At 33.3% G+C, this 17478-nt stretch overlaps 1 protein-coding gene across 3 annotated transcripts in view; it reads left to right on the forward strand.

The window, feature by feature from the left end:
• The window catches only part of RALGPS2 (Ral GEF with PH domain and SH3 binding motif 2), a 150626-nt gene that overhangs the window by 45442 nt on the left and 87706 nt on the right, over nt 1-17478 (forward strand). For all 3 annotated transcript variants that reach the window (XM_063103892.1, XM_063103894.1, XM_063103893.1), the window contains exons 5-6: nt 6300-6383; nt 15408-15497. In XM_063103892.1, coding sequence (XP_062959962.1) covers nt 6300-6383; nt 15408-15497 — 174 coding nt within the window. The remainder of the gene's footprint in view (nt 1-6299; nt 6384-15407; nt 15498-17478) is intronic.

Raw genomic sequence — 17478 nt, forward strand, 5'->3', positions numbered from 1 at the left:
AAAAATTTAAATATGAAAAAAATGATTTGGACTGTTTGTTCTTTAAAATACCTTCCAGATCCTTGAGAAATTCATCAGAGTGTAAGAGCTGCAGTTAAATGTAGTTATAAGGCAATATATAAGAATTTTGATCAAAACTGAAGAAGTCTTAAGAGGTGATAAAGGTTGGGGGGATGGTTAGGAATCAAACCTTTATAGATTAGAGGTCTGTCATCCCCTCACTAGAATGTAAATCCCAGAAGAGCAGGACCCTTTGTCTGTTCTGTTCAATGATATATCTCTACTACCTAGAATAATACCTTTTCACCTCTTCAGTATTTGAGTTTGATGTTTTTTTTTAAAAAAGCTTCATACTGTATAACCTACAGGCGGGCTTGGGCCATAATCCCAAATGTTGAAATCCTCGAAGATCAAAATCCCTGAGGTCTAAAATCCTGAAAATCACAATCTCAAAAATATAATTCTGGAAAAAATAATTTTAAAAATCTTTAAAAGACATTTATTTACATTTTTAAAAGAGGATTTATTTGAGAAACATATAAAAACACACCAGAAGACTTCATAGGTCACTTTACACAATAAAACAGGCAGTAGTAACATATCTATTTTTGCAAGCACAAATACTCACTATACTAATGACAGTCATATGGGTTTAACAGTTATGAGTAGACAAACCATATTCATAAAGAAATAGGTCAAAAAGAGAATTATATAAACACATAACACTATGGTAACTGCGTTTACCCAGCTTTGTAACTGTGGTCATCCTAAATAACCCGAGTCATTAGACGAGATCTATCAAAAACTGTGATGGGTCACCACCACATATGCAGTTGCCCAAACAGCTGAGATCTCAAGAAATTTTATCTTTCACAAATGCAGATGTACAAAAAGGACATCTTTCCATTTACTGGGGAAGCTTCAGTGTTTTTACATACTGGCACAATGCTTACACACAAAGTCAACATCGTCATTATGCACTTTTGTGGAGTCAAATTTGCATAAAATGCATAAAATGAATTAGAAGACTTTAGAAGTCTTTACACAGTTTGTGCCTCCAGTATTGAGAGTGGTGCAAAGGTGAAATACTTAATTTCCAAATAAAGGCAACAGCAAGGTAATAGTTCTCCCTAATATCATGCAGCTATCCTGCGTACAACCGAAAATGTACTCATCCTTTCCCCAGAATTTGGCTTTCAGGATTTCAGCATTCAGGATTATGGTGTTCAGGATTGTGTCTTTTGGGATTAAGGTTAGCACTGCCTACAGGCATATCATCTCCCATGGTTTATCACGTTTGGAGTCATTTTTACAAAAGCTCATTTTCCAAACAATGTTACTTTTAGAGAATAACATTCTTTCTGTGGGAACAGGAGGTTTTTTTCCTTTCCTAATTTAGAATATTTTCATATTTCTTCCCTAGTATGATATTCTCCAATACTGGGTAAGGGCAGAAGTTTAACTGAAGGGTTCTGTACGTTCATTAATTTCTAGTGTGATTTCTGGTATTTAGCCGAAGCTCAGCTAAAAAGTTTTTTCACATTTCTTATATACATAGCTCTCCCCAGTGTGGTTTCTCTTTTGATCATGAAGGTTTGTTTTCTTTTAGGAGGCTCTTATACATTTATGCGGCTTCCCTCCAGTGTGAGTTCTTTCATGTTGCGGAAGCATTGACTGTATCTGAAGGATTTTCCATGAGATTGAGGAAGAATGCTGGTTAAATGAGAGAAAATACATAATAGATAATTCTGAATTTTACTAAAATATTTTTGAAAAACTTACAGTTGAGATATTTCTGACAATACATATAAAAACTTTCTCTGTGCAAACTTTAATGTATATGCCAAGAGACCATAATCTTGGCAACATCCAAAGTTCCAACATCAGAGTATCATAATTCTATTCTTGTTTTAATGAAAATTATCATTTGCATTAAAATTAAAATGTAAATAGTATATATAGTGAGAAATTTGAAGAAAAAGAAGACATGTAGACTTCAAATTTTTCTTGTAAATAAAAATAAACTTTTATTAGAAGCAAGATGCAGCTGTTTTGTCAATTTGTATTATTGCTATTCATCACCATGAACTTTCTTAACCTTTAGTAAAGTTAGGCTTAGGTTAGGACTAGAGAAAGTAAAGAAAATGGTTTGGAAGAGTAAGTATATCATGGTTTCAGTGACAGAAGACAGTTCCTGCCTTTATCTCTGATCTCATGAAAGAAGCAGCTTTAGTATATGGGGAGGAGGGAAGAGAAGAGAATGTGAGTATATTAGAAAAGATAAGGGGTATTATTGATTTGTCTTATGGAGTTTTATAGTTCCAAAGCTTATTTTGAGGATTAAAAATATAGCAGTAGTAGTAAGCACGTCATCTGTGGCCAGACTTCTTTCTAAGTAGCCATATAGGCTGAATGCTAATGGATATACCATATGCCTTTAAAGTTTTCCACTTTTGAACACAAAGATACCTCAGCAATAATTATCTTCTGCTTTGAGAGTCCCCTGCCCCCGTGCCCCTACCCCACCAGTCTTTTATAGATTCCATTACTTTTTCTTTTCTTACCTCAGTCTTGTCTACATGCTGGTCTATATTGGCCTTTTCTCTTCTTCTATCTATAGGTATCCCTACAACATCACCCTTAGAACAGTCCTTTTAAGAGTGTTGGAACCTTCAAGATGAAATTTAGATCAAGAATTTCACTTTTCAGAACAAACCTACAAGACTTAAGAGAAGCTGTGACTCCTGTGAATTCAGTAATTCTTTCATAGGGTAGGTGGTCATCAGTTGTGGGTTTTGCTTTCCCATGTGCTTCCAGAAAAAATGCAACTGAAATTTGGGCTCAGTAGTTTCATGGTTCAAAATGAATCCATGAATATTCTTTCAAGTACACTTATAATAACCACTAAGAAGTTACCTTTGTATATATCTGAGTTACTACTTGAAGATTTGTCTTTACTCTCTGATTTTAAAATTGCAAGTTAAATCCAGTGGAACAAATTTTAGGAGTGTCAAGACTGCTGTACTTCATTTAGCCTTTATGGAAATGGAGGGTTATATACATAGTATAAAAAACAGTCTTATTCTTTAATCAGACCCTTAAAAAAGCATCCTGTGAGTCACTAAGTTGACTTCAACTTTTTGGTGTTCATGTGAGATGTTTTAGTGTAGAATTACTCTTGACCAGGCTGATAAACTGTCGATATATAAGGTGACACTTGTGGCAGAATTTATTTCTCAGATTATATTCTAATGTGATTTAGAGGAAGATTCTAGAGTCTGAGACAAAAAGAGAGACAAAGAGAAAAGCAGTTCTTCTCACAGAGAAATTTAGTGACTATTTAGAGGTAGAGGTGAGCCAGGTCAAAATTCCTTCAAGGCCAGGAAACTGTAAATGCACTGCAGGGTTTAAGAAGGCAGTAGTGGGTGAGTTCCTGGAGTCCCAGTGCAATTTTAGCTTCATAATCCATTAAATGGATTTTTGTTTTTATTGTTTTTTTAAAATGTTTTATTTTGAGATAATTAGATTCACAGGAAGGTGCAAAACAGAAAGCGGGGGCAGAGATAGAGATTCATAGGAGATTGTAAAAACAGTGCAGATAAGTTCCATTTACCCTTCACCCAGTTTTCCTGAGCAATTACGTCTTACATTAACTATAGTACAATATCAAAACCAGGAAATTGATATTTTTACAATAATGTCTGTATAGTTCTATGACATTTTGTCATATATGTAGATTGTCTCACCACTACCATAGTCAAGATTCCTTCACCACAAAGATCTCTCCATTGTGCTACCCCTTTATAGTCACACACATCCCACTGCTCTTCACCCTCTCTCCCCCATCCTTAACCCTTGGCAACCATTAATTTGTTTCCATCTTTACAGTTTTGTTTGTTGCGGTAGATAGGCTAGTAATGTGACATTGTTTCAGAGAGGGTAATGTTTTCTACCGTCTTATGAGGATAAAAAACCTGTTTGTCTTTTTATGTTTTCTAATTACAAGATTCTTTGGAACTGAGGGCTTCAGGGGAACTTTAACTCATTTGCTCCCAAATAATGTGACTATACCTCTCTCTTTCTCTCTTTTTTCAGTCTGCTTGCAACAGTTTTCTGAAAGTGGCAAAGCATTTTTCCATGAATGATGTTGAAATATTCTAAGAATTGGATGAACTTTCTAAAATCTCTCAGCATTTCTTATTTGAGGAGTCAGAAAAGCATTACAATTTTTTTTAAATGTAAAAAACGAAGGCATAATTGGCCAGTATTTTTTCTGGATTCCTTATTTATCATGATTAATTATAATGATGAAGATAGGATCAAATTAGTTGATATGTACAAAGCACTTAGACTGGCATGTAGTAATCTCTGTAGTAGTGTTAACTCTTATTATTATTGCTGTTATTAAGACATCTCTGTTCTCAGGACGGGAATGACTTTTTAAAACACAATTGGTAGGTTAAATCACACAGTAAAAGAACAGCTATATTGGCTACTTTAAATAAATAATAAAAAAAAAAACAGGTCCACGTATGCACATAAAGAAGATTGGGAAGATGTTTACATAGGTTCTTTTGGTGATGGGTGATTCATAGCCCCCTCCCCACCTTTTTTTCTTTCTATTTAACAACAAACATAATTAGTCTCATACTTGGGGAAATTAAGGCAATAATATGTAGAAAGAGAAGTAAATATACCTAGTTTAGATAAGACTTGTGAAACTAGTAGTGAAAGTGATTCAGTATTTCAGGAGGGCAATTTGACAGGTGTCAAAGCCTTGAGACTCAAGTTCATACTCTATGACCTAGTGATTTCACTGCTAGAACCATATTTTTAGGAAATGATCAGAAATGTCAGAAAAGGTGCAAGGATATTTATTATTTATAATGTAGCGTTACTTATAATAGGAAAATGAAATCACCCTTATGTATAAAGATCTGTAATTGGGTTTGAATTCTATGTTAAATGGCTACTTTGAGTGGTTTGATAAGTTTAATTATAATTTGATAGAGATACTTTATATTATTAATATAAATTTGGAAATTATATTAATTGGTTATAAACAAATTCAACATTTATGGATTATTCCTAGGAACTTTGTCCTTAAATATGATGTCTTTATGTAGTTATGTAAGTATGCTGTGATTTTAGAAAGAACAAAAAATTTTTTCTAGAAGTTTGGTGTTTTTAATGTCATTGTCATGTATTATTTTTGTGTCAGTATATTTACCACTAAATATTTTCTTCCTTTACAGGGAGATAATATGAAATGAGCATATATCTAGGTTATTTGAATACCAAGCATTTTTTTGAACTGTAGAATTGCTTTTGTCATTTCAATTTTTCTTTCAATAATTTCAAATTTGAAAATTATAATCTAATTTTAAGGTTAAAAAAGCTAGTAATTTATGTCTCCAAAGCATTTACTGCTTATCTGCTGTGTTGAAACTATAATTGTCATCTCCTCCCTCAGTTATATAGCAATATATGTGCTTCCTCACTAACATATTAAGTAAGATTGAGAGGTGGGTCTTATAACTAACATAATTATGAAGTACTGATGAGGGTAAATGATACTTTTAGATATCTGCATCAATTGTAATGTAATATGAAAATATCTATGATTTTTATTGGTGACAAAATCACATGTATTATCATCATAACCTGTAGCCTACAGTTACTATGAAAAGGAATGTCATTTCAGTTAGAGGTTAATGTACAATAAAAATTAATTTTTTTTACATCCAAGTTCTTGGGATCTTTGAATTTTATTTACAGACTCTTTGGGGGATCAAGAATCCTTTTATTAGAGATTTCTTCAAATATCCGGGATCGTTGACTGTCAGCTCAAATAGTGAGATACTAAAAAGCTGATTGAGAGTTCTGAGTGATTGAATAGGGCTTGATAACCAATAGTCTTCACTATATGATGTCGATGTTCAACTTTCATGATCTGTACATTTTTCTTCAAATCTCTTCAGAAAGTGGATGCTCAGCTTTCAAGATCTGTACATTTTTTCTTCTTCAAATCTCTTCAGAGAAGAATCCACCAATATTCTCTCTATGGAATATAAGTTTACCTATGTTTTAAAAGACAAATATATATTTACTCCTATATTTTACTAATAAAATTTGCTTTTGTGATTTAACTGAATGGTTATAATTTAGATATATTCCTATTAAATAAAGTGGTTCTAGAAAGGGACACAAACTGTCCTTAATGTTTTGAAACCCTTCATATGACAAGAAAACTGGCCTATTTCTTGAATTTATGTTTAATTTTCACCTTAATTTTCCAGGAGCTTTCAAGTTGTGGATGGAATAAAAAAGAAAAATATAGTTCTGCACCAAATGCAGTTGCCTTCACAAGAAGATTTAATCATGTGAGTTTTTTATAAAATTTTGCTATTTAGTTTCTGAAATTCAGTTCCTCAGTACATAAGTTTTCATTAGGAAATAGTTTGACTTTTCACATTAACTCTGGAACATTTTCAGCAAATATCTCTTAAAGTATTGTCTCTGCCAATATCTCTTCGAATCTTGTTGGAACTTCACATTCTTTCCTATTTGTCTCTTAACCTTCCATCTTTCTTTTTGTGCTCCGTTCTGAGTGCTTTCCTCAGATCTATATTTTAGTTTACTAATTTTCTTCAGATGTGTTTTCTCTGTTTCAAATCTGTGTGTTTTCACAATAGTGTGATCTTTTTCTTATTTTTTTGCATCAAATAAAATTCAACATTTATTCATAATGCAAACTCTCAATAAACTAAGAATAGAAGGAAACTTCCTAAATCCAAGAAGGGATATCTGAAAAAACCCAAAAAGTGACATTATACTTAATGATGAGAGATTGAATACTTTCTCCCTAACTTTGAGAGCAAAAGTAGGATTTCTGCTTTCACCATTCCTATTCAACATAGCACTGAAATTTCTGGACAATGAGGTAAATCAAGAGAAAGAAATATACATATACAGATTGAAAAGGAAAAAATACTAGATAAAACTGTCTATTCACAGATGACCCAGTTGTCTCTGTAAAAACCCCCAAAGAATCAACAAAAAAGCCACAGGACTAGTGAGTTTAGCAAGGTTGTAAAATACAGTGTCAGTATATCATCAATAAAGAATTTGGCGGGGGAGGATCAGGCCTGGCCGTACCAGCGGTCACCTTGATCAGGGCCATGGCTGCGGTGGCGCCGATGAAACCTCGGGCCCCACCAAGCGCCCACCCTCCTGCTCCTTCAAGTTGCCGTCTTGCTGCTGCTGCAGCCTCTACCACAGACTCAAGGGCGGCCGCAGCACGAGTGTGGTTTGGCTTAGCCAAAACCGCAGCACGTGCACGGTAGCAACCTCCACCAAGACACTTCCGGTAGCAGCGGGTGACCAGACCAAGTCTCACATGTACCTCAACTCTGGCAAGCAGAAGTTCCAAGAAGTTCTTTTTTTCTTATTTTTTTTCAATAAATAATTTTCAATTTTTTATTTTATAGTTTCTGTGTTATTATCTGAAGTCCTTGGGGTTCTACTTCTCTTTTTTTTCTGCTAATCCTTACAATGGTTTGTTTTCTTATGAGTTTTGTAGCTTTGTATTGAAAGCTATTAGAAAGAAAGAAAAACTTCAGACAGATTAAATTTAACAGTTTAATTGAGCAAAGAATGATTCGTGAATCGTACAGCCTCCAGAACCCGAACAGGTTCGGAGTGACTTTGGGGTTGCCACGTGTTTGGGGAAGATTTATTGACAGAAAATGGAAAGCGATGTACAGAAAATGAAGTGAGTTACAGAAACAGCTGGATTCATTACAGGTGGGAGTTTGCCTTATTTGAACACAGTTTAAACAGTGGGCTGCCTGTAATTGGCTGAAACTCCACTACTTGTTCCAAGAGTAGGATACAATCTGTTTATACATCAAGTTAGGTTATAGTTCACTATATCCAGAGAAACTTTTAGGCCAAACTTACTTTAACAAAGCTCATATCTGTTTAAGCTTTACCTGTGGGAATTTTCCTACTGCCTATATTGAGGGTATATTTGTTCTTAGAGGCTTTTGTTTGCTTTTGCTGATAACCAGGGCTATCACAGACCTAGGACTATTTAATGTTAAATGTTTTGGTTGGGTAATAATTTGTACTTCTCTGTAGTGAAAATTTAAACTCCAAATCCAGTTAAGGGCAGGTCTCTGGTTGCAAATTCTTCTGAAACACTTATTTTTTTCTTCTTGACCATCCAGAGCCTAGGTCAATACAGGTAAACTTGTGTGTTATCTCCCTCTTCCAATAGGTGAATTGTTTTAGTCCACCCTGGAAATGGAGCCCTTTGAGCCACTCTTAGGTAGAAATAGAGGGAGGAGGAGAGAGCTGTGAGGCTTTGTATTGTGTCTTTGAAGGAATATTAAGTCCCAAGCCCTGTGTCACTGAGATAGGAAATCCTCCAAGGGCAGCTGCAGTATCCACTTGTAACCATGGCTTTGCTTTTATTTCCTTCTTTGTTTTGAACTCTAGGGAAATTCTTTATTTTCCTTCCAACTCAGACGTGCATTTTTTTTTTAAGTTTGTTATATTTTACCCAGCATTTCTAAGGGTTTATAGCAAATAGTTTCTCAGGCTGTGTGGTTCACTGTATTCCCCAAAAAGGAGTGGGTTAACGTTTTTAAAAATTATATTAAACCCCTTAACCCAGGCATACAGCAAACATATCTTGTACTGAATTGCATAGTTGAGCTATATAGCAGCTGTCTTAAAATTTTTCTGAGGTGGCCAGAATTTATCCTCACAGTAAAAATTTTTTCTTTGTCATTCAAACAAAATCCTGTTACAATGCTCACACTACCACGGCCAAACACTGTCGACTTGCTGTTTGAGCCATTAATACTGTGGCCTTCTGCTTGAGTTTTAGCTGCCCCACACTGTGGTAACTGGCTGTAACCTTTATAAATACAAATTTTACCGAATGCGGTTTACTAATTTCAAGGATCAGTTCTGCAGTTTCTGCCTGCTTTTGGTTCCTCACTTGTGCTTTTAATTTTTATATTTTGTAATTATAATCAGAGGAGGACTCCTAAAGATACAAAGCTACTCCACTGATACCTGAAATGGAACTTTCTCCTATCTCTTTAAAAACTATACTTTATTCTGATTATCAAAATAACAACATGTGTCACAGAAAAATTGAAAAAATTTAGAAATGTTTGAAAAGCAGAAGGGAAAATCACTCAGATGTGACTGTTAACATTTCACCATGTATCCTTTCATTATTTTTTTTCTTATTCTAATATAGATCATGTTGTACTTACAATTTATAGCCTTGTTGTCTTAGAGACCATATATGGTCCTACATCAAAATCACTTTGGAAACATTTAATGTCTGTATAATCTCGTCACTTGACTATATTATAATTTTAATAATCATTCTATCTTGGATATTTCTCTGGTAAAATAACTTGTAGTCATGTCTTCTGGCCAGTGGTTTCCTGATTTTTTTTTCATCAGGGAGAGGGTTGTTCTAAGTTTCTTTTAAATGCTATCTTTAGATAATTGGAAATTTGACTGGATATATAGTAATTTTAAGAAATTAATGTTTTTAGGAGTGATAGGCTTATGTTTATAAAAAAGGGCTTCTTTTTGAAAATTTTTATAGATGCAATTATATATTGTCTGTGACTTGCTTACTGGGCCAGCAGAGGGTGGGATGAGAAAGGAGGTGAAAAAGCTAGGTTATAACTTGATGATTTTCTGAGGCTAGTTGATAGACTATGACTTCATTATTATCTTCTGTTTAGTTCAGTATATATTTGGGGTTTTCCATAATAAAAACTTAAACTATCTTTAAATCTTAACATATTTTGGCTGCAAATGTAAGGTCTTCATAATTTCTCTACATGACTATAAAACCCTGAATAAAGCAAGAAATATCCCGTAAATAAATGTTGTTTTCAGGATTTTCTTAAGTGAAATATTTGATACATTTCAAAGAATGTGTTAAATATTTGAAGCATATGAAATTGCTTATGCTTGACCATTTTTAGCTTACAAAAATTGCAAATTCATATAATTAACCTAATATATGTTAAGAAGTGTTGTAATAAACAACTGAATTTACCATGTAAGAATATTAGCAAAACCGTTGAAGTGTTTTACATGCTCTTCTATCTTCACTCAGTAGGTAACCATAATCTGGAAGTTTTTGTGTTTGTTATTTTTCTTTTTCTTCCTTTTCTTTTTTTTTTCAGTTGGTTTATTTTTTTAATTCCTCCAAAATAGGTTCTTTATAGATTTACCAGAAATGTTTGTATCTTTATTCAGGGATATACATTTGTATAAACATGTGATATAATCATGCTTGTTTTTCATCTGTATAAAATATATCATCATACCATGTACATTCTTCTGTGGCTTTTTTCAAGTGTGTTTCTCTGAGGCATCCATGGTACATGTAGCTCTAGTTCATTGATTTTCACTGCTGTAGGGTTTCATCACATGAACGAATTAGAATGAAATTATCATTCTTTTGAGGGTGAACATGAGGTATTTTCTAATTTTTTGCTATTAAATGTTGCTGTGAATGTTCTAAAAGTCTTTTGTTGCACATGTGCAATAGATTCTCTAGGCAGTGGCTTTCAAACTTTTTTGACTCTATCCCACAGTAAGATAAAATCTTATATTGCAACTCAATCCAGACACATAGCTGAAACAAAAGTTTTCTGAAATAATATGTACTTGTGTTAAATGATTTGTACTTTGATCTTTTCTGCTGAAGAAAGCAGTTGAACAATTGCTGTTTAAACTCAGTAAATTGATACTATAAATGAGTGAAAAACACTGATTGTTTTGAAAAATATGTGCCTAGAAGTGAAATTTGAGTCATAGAATATATGCATGTTTAACCATACAAGACAATATCTTATTTTTTTTCCAAAATGTTTGTACCAATTTGCATTCCCACTAACAGAGTATAAGAGTTTTCATTATTGCATAACCTTATCAACACTTGCTATCATCAGACTTTGCAATCTAATTGTTGTAACATGCTTCAGCTTTCATTTTCATTTGATAGATATTTATTAAACCCCTACTATGTACTGGGCAGTGTTCTAGATGTTTGAGATATGTCAGTGAGCAAGAAAAACAAAAGATCACTACCTTCTTGGACCTTTCATTATAGCTCTTCTTAGTTGTTTGGGTTTTTTTCAATTTTCTTTTTCTTTTTTCTTTTTCTTTTTTTTTTTTTTTTTTAGTTTTACTGTTTTTAGTTGACAAATGACAAATTATATATTTATGGTGTGCAGTGTGATGTTTGGATATATTTATACATTGTAGAATGATTAAATAAAGCTAATTAACATGTTTATCACCTCATATATTTACATGTTTATGTAACATTTAAAATCTACACTCTGAGCGATTTTCAAGTATACTATGCGTCATTAATTATAGTCACCATGCTATATAATTGAGCTCCAGAATCTTCTTAGTTTTACTTTCACATATTTTTTTTTTTATTTTTAGTAAGTTCTGCCATTTCTAAATTTCCCTAGCCATTTTTATTATTCTTTTTTTTTTCTTACTTGCTTTAAACCACTTAGTGTAAAATAAAACATAGATACAGAAAACCACAAAACAAATGTATGATTTAATGAGTTATTGTCGGGCAAATATTCTTGTAATTACCACCCAGGTCAAAAAAAAAAATTTGCCAACTACCGTACAAGCTCCCTTCATGTGCCTCGTCCCAAGCACACCCTTATTTCTTCAGAAGTAATCGTAGTCCTGACTTTTATAGTACTCATTTCTTTGTGTTTCTTTTTATAGTTTTATCACTTAACATTTAGATCTTTAATGTTGTAGTCTTGCCAATTTTTAAAGTTTGGTGCATAAGACTTTGTAATCTACAATTGCCCCCTTTGTCCCTTTCTTTTCTTTATTATTTATCTGTGGAGGAGCCCAGGCATTTTGACCTATGTAGAAGTCTTCCACAGTCTAGACTGCATTCAGTGTAACATAACATGTTCTATTTTTCTTGAGAATCAGCTGCTGGTTCCAAAGGTTCAATCTGGTTTAGTATCTTTGGAAAGAGTATATAGGTTGTGTTGTATTTTCTCATCAGGAAGCACATAATATCTCGTCTCTTTTGAGATGATAGCAGTTGTGTGTAGATCCATTAATTAATTGGGGTTGTTAAAGATGAATTGTCATTTCATTATTTCTTTTTAATTTATTAGTTGAAATGCTTTCATAAAGAGGCATTTTCTCTTATCTGGTATTTGCTTACCCAGAGGTCCATTTTCATAGGAAACGAAGGATAAGGGAGAAAGTTTGATTGTTTACCTTTATTTAGCAGTTTTGAAGATTGTGAATTGGTATTCTGTCATCCTGTGATAATGACCAAAAACATTTTTTTAATATTATTATGAACTCAGATTTAAACATATGAGGGGATCTTCAAAAAGTTTATGAAAAGATATGTATTATCTTTTAATTTTATGTTTCCATGGACGTTTTGAATGAAGTATCCTCATAGATAAGGAGATTCAATCTATTGCAATTATTATCCTTACTGAAACTCATTGTTATATTGCCCTATCTTTAGCCAGTGGGAGTCTCTTTAGGTTGACTTTCATGTCTTTTGGCATGTCCCTAGTAGTCCTTTTTTTTTTTGGCAGCTGGCCGGTACAGGGATCTGAACCCATGACCTTGGCGTTATAAGGCTGTGCTCTAACCAACTGAGCTAACTAGCCAGCCCCAACCCTAATAGTCTTTAATAGTTTCCTTGCCACCTGGTATGCCAAGATGTTGCAGGTTTATTTTGTGCATTTCCTGTCCCCCGCCTGGAGTCAACATTTCTTTAAGAAAGCATGGTTTCTTATAGTGGGAAATAGATCTGGATGCTAGGGATGCTCATTGCTGTTTGGGTGACCATAATTTCTAGTCCTTTTCAATAGATATAGCTAGGATATCTATATATATCATACACACAAAACTATTTAAAGATAAAATATCTCATGAATTGATATTGATACTTAAAATTCAGAAATTCAGTTTCAGGACCAGAGTTTTTACTTCAATTCTTCTGTATTACATCTGCATGTCCTTTCATCCACACTCGGAATCCTGGTTTTCAAGGGACATAGGGCATGATATGATATCCTGTAATTTACTCATTTGCTTTATCCTACTTAACAAACAACCATCTCAAAATAACAGTACTAACAACACCACCATCGATATTATTAGGGAAAATAGGTAAATATTTTGCAGATGTTCTCTATTCTCACCTTCCTGTTTTTTATAATTGTATTATATATTGTCTGAGTACATAAGCATTATGTAATGTACTCTCTCCCTTTTAATCCTCAGTTCTATGAATAGGTGTATATTTAGTGCTCACTATTCTGATGCTGATGTTTCCCTAGTCACTTTGGTTGTCAGAAGCTTGTCAAGTAGATTACTTAGGAAGGACTCATTGGAACAATAATTCCTGAGTTCTTACATATTGACAGATTTGCCTGTGTTCTTTTAGGTGAAAGTCAGTATTACTGGATAAAAAAATGCTTGCTGATGTTTTCCTTCCCTGATTATCTTTAATATGTTTCTCCATTTGTTTTTGTTTTTGTTTTTTCTGGCAGAGTGTTGCTGTTAAAAAGTCTGATAATAAGTAAATTTTCTTCCTTTTTTTAAAAAAATTATGTTCTTGTTTTGTCTAGATGGCCAAAAGATTTTTCTTATAAGTCCAGTAATTTTGTTATTAAGCTATGTCCTAGTGTTGGTTATTCTGGGTCAGTATTCTTAGGTGTGGTTGGTTTCAGCTGGGACTGTCCATTGAGGAGTACCTACGCTTACCCTTTCCGGCCTGGTGGTTTCAGGGTGGTTGTACTTGTTATATGGTAGCTTAGGACTCCCAGAAAAAATGTTCTGGCAGTCAAGGCAGGGGCTGCATGGTCTTTTATGACCTTGTCCTGGAAGTCAGCATCAGTTTCGCTAATACTCTATTCATCAAAGCAATCAGAAGCCTGCCCAGATTCAATAAGAGTGACATACACTGCAACTTTTGATGAAAGGATTGACAAAGAACTTGTGTTTTAAAATCACCATAGTATTTGTCTAAAAATTTGTCTGATGTAGATTTTATTAACAGTGATCATGCAGTTTAGATTTGAACTCATAGTTGGTATTTGCTAAGGTTATTGTTAAAATATCTGTAGTGTAACTTGATTTTTTTGTAGAAGTAAACTTTGTCAGAATTGGTGAGAATTAGTAGTCCAAGAATGAAGACGACTTTGTAAAATATTTACATTTTACATTACATATATATTTGTATATAGATATTGATAGTTGTTTACAGATGAAAATTGCAAGTAAAATGTGAAATATTTCTCCTTTTAAAAAGTGAAGAAATATGAGGCAGTGGCATTATCTTTTGCACTAAAATTTCTAACTACATCCTGTTTTTAGATTTTTATAAGTTTGAACCAACTTATAGTACTTTGATTTTATTTTCATAGTACATGAATTAAAATGTATTACATACATATTTTATATCATTTGATAAGCAAACTGTTTCACCAGAGTAGAGCATTTTAATAATGCTATAGATCTAGTCTGCCTTCTGATGATTTTTAAAGTTTTTTAAGGAAATCAAGAAAATAGTTTCATTGAATTAGAAAGCATCACAAAATTTTTGAAACACAGTCTTAATTTTAGAATGTTTAGATATATTTTTCTTTATGATATTTTATTATGTTTTATTCATACTAAGAAAACCATACTTGGGAATCTTCAGATTTATGATTCTGGTCAATGTAAGTCAGTGAAAATGTAGGATTACACAGCCACAGAAAAGCATGCTGTGCTATAGGTACCATCTTTTACAGTGTCTGATTTTAGAGCTTACCTCATTCTGCCAAAATGTTTCAAAATACAGCAAGAAAACACTTGTGCTTATAAAGTGTTCACATTGTGTCTCTCTGGTTGTATTGCATTCTCTTAGAAAGCTCTTTTCCCTAAAAATTTATATTAACTTTTACAAATTAAAAATTATAGTGATATTTTTATGTGTGTACACACACACACATCTGTTTCTCTTTCTATATATATATGGAGAGTGTGCAGCATTTGAAGATTGGTTATGTCATGGTGATAAGGGAAAGAGAAAGTATGGTTTATCTTTAAAGCAACTATAGGGGCCGAGCCCGTGGCGCACTTGGTAGAGTGCTGCGCTGGCAGCACAGCAACGCTCCCGCCGCGGGTTCAGATCCTATATAGGACTGACCAGTGAGTGCCGGTCACGAAAAAACGACAATAAATAAATAAATAAAGCAACTATAGGATGTTCGTCATGTAGTTCTTGTCATTAATTTGATCCTAGTGAGTAAATAATCTTGTCCTCAACTTTTTTAAATTTTTATTTGCAGGTAAGCTTTTGGGTTGTTAGAGAGATTCTTCATGCCCAAACATTAAAAATTAGAGCAGAAGTTTTAAGCCACTATATTAAAACTGCTAAGGTAAGAAAAACCTGTTTTTATTTTTGAGTTCAACCATTCAGAAATATTTGTAAGTGGATATTTGCCTGTGGTACTTTTACTGTTTATTGATACTGGAAAATAAAGCATCTTGATAAACATAAGTCAGTTTTTAAATCGAGTACCTGTTTTCTTTCCCTTTCTTCCTTTCCTTCCTCCCTCTCTCTGAGTAGCTGAAATGTATGATCTGTTTCACTGGGTAAGTAGACAGAGGTCGGGTTATGGAAAAGTATGATATTTATGAAGTATTGGACTATTATACAGGTGATGGAGAAAGCCATATAGGATTAAGTAGAATGCATATCAATTTTTTGCTTCTGAAATAGATCACTCTGCCAGCCATGTGGAGAATAAGACTTTATTTTTAAAAGAATAATATATATGATGTTACCAAATACATTAACTAAGCAGTTATGTGTGGCATAGATAATAAATGCAGCAAGAAAAATGGACCAAGGATAGTCACAATTTAAAGAGGAGAGTGGAACAGGACATTCCGTAAGTGGATACTGAGATTTTATTAAAACCTGTAACAGCTCCAAATTTATGTTAAGTTCACTAAGAACTATAGTAATTGTAGCCACATTCATTCTTCATTATTCTTGTAATAAATACATAATTTATATCACCTGTGAATTAAAGTTAAAGTAAGGATACCGTGTTTACTATTATTATAAGTCATAACTCTTCCATATTTTCTTGGAACACATGAGAGCAATTGTATTCTAACAAATTCTGTGGCACTAGGTGGCAGACATGGCCTTCTACAAATTTGAAATTTTGTGGAAGTATCATAAAATTTGTAAAAACATTCTTTGTGATATGTTAGATAAATATTGGTTTTTAGCTAATAAAATTTAATGACTTTTCTCCATAGGTCCTGAATTTCCATTATTGTTTTCTGATATTTTTGTTAGTTTTTTTATTTACTTGTATGTTTCATTCAAAACAACCAAATTTTGCCCATCAAACCTGCCACTATTCTTCTTGTCAAATAACCATTTGATTCCAGTTCAGATCCTCACACTGTGAGTTAATTTTGGCAGCACTTGCTGTCATTCCAAGCCCTAAATTCATAATTGTTTCTTTTCTCATCACTGTCCCTTGAATCTTTCTATTCTGACTCTCTGCCTTCTATATTGTGTTTGTTATAAAACAGGCAGGTCTGTCTCTTCCTTAGTAGATTTTGTATTCAGTTGGTGTTCTTCAGAGAGACAGAACCAATAGCATTCTGTGTAAACATGTATAAAGAGATTTAAATATAAAATGTATAAAGAGGTTTAAGGAATTTTGGCTCATGTGATTGTAGGGGCTGGCAGTCTGGAATCTGTAGGGCTGGCCAACAGGCTGGAAATTTAGGCAGGAACTGAGGTGATAGTCTTGAAGCAGAATTTTTTCTTTTCTGGGAAACCTCAGTTTTTACTCTTCAGGGCCTTTTAAATGATTTAATGCAGCCCACCACATTATCAAGTGTAAGCTTTTACTTAAAGTCAACTAATTGTAGATGTTAAACACATCTACAAAATATTTTCATGGCAATACCTAGATTCGTGTTTGATTAAATAACTGGTACTATAGTCTAGCCAGTTGACACATAAAACTTACCATCACATAGATACAAAATAATATTTATAAAAATATTTATGGTATCAAAAGAATGATAAAGTAGATACCCATTTACCCACTGCCCTCTTTGAATTCCCATATGCCTCTTCATGTGGAATCTCCTTCCCTCCTACTGTAAAGGGAACCACTGCCCTGAATTTTATGTTTGCTTTTCTTTTATACTTTTACTCTGTATATGTGTTTCTGAGTCGTATATTGTTGTATATGTATGCTTTTTAATTTTGTTTAAATTTTATTATTCCATATTTACTTTTATACTTTAAAAACTTTATGGGGGGGATGGTGGCTGGTTAACTCACTTGGGAGACCGTGGTTCAGATCCCCATACCAGCCAGCT

The sequence above is a fragment of the Cynocephalus volans genome, chromosome 8 (assembly GCF_027409185.1).
Source record: "Cynocephalus volans isolate mCynVol1 chromosome 8, mCynVol1.pri, whole genome shotgun sequence".
Classification (NCBI taxonomy): Eukaryota; Metazoa; Chordata; class Mammalia; order Dermoptera; family Cynocephalidae; genus Cynocephalus; species Cynocephalus volans.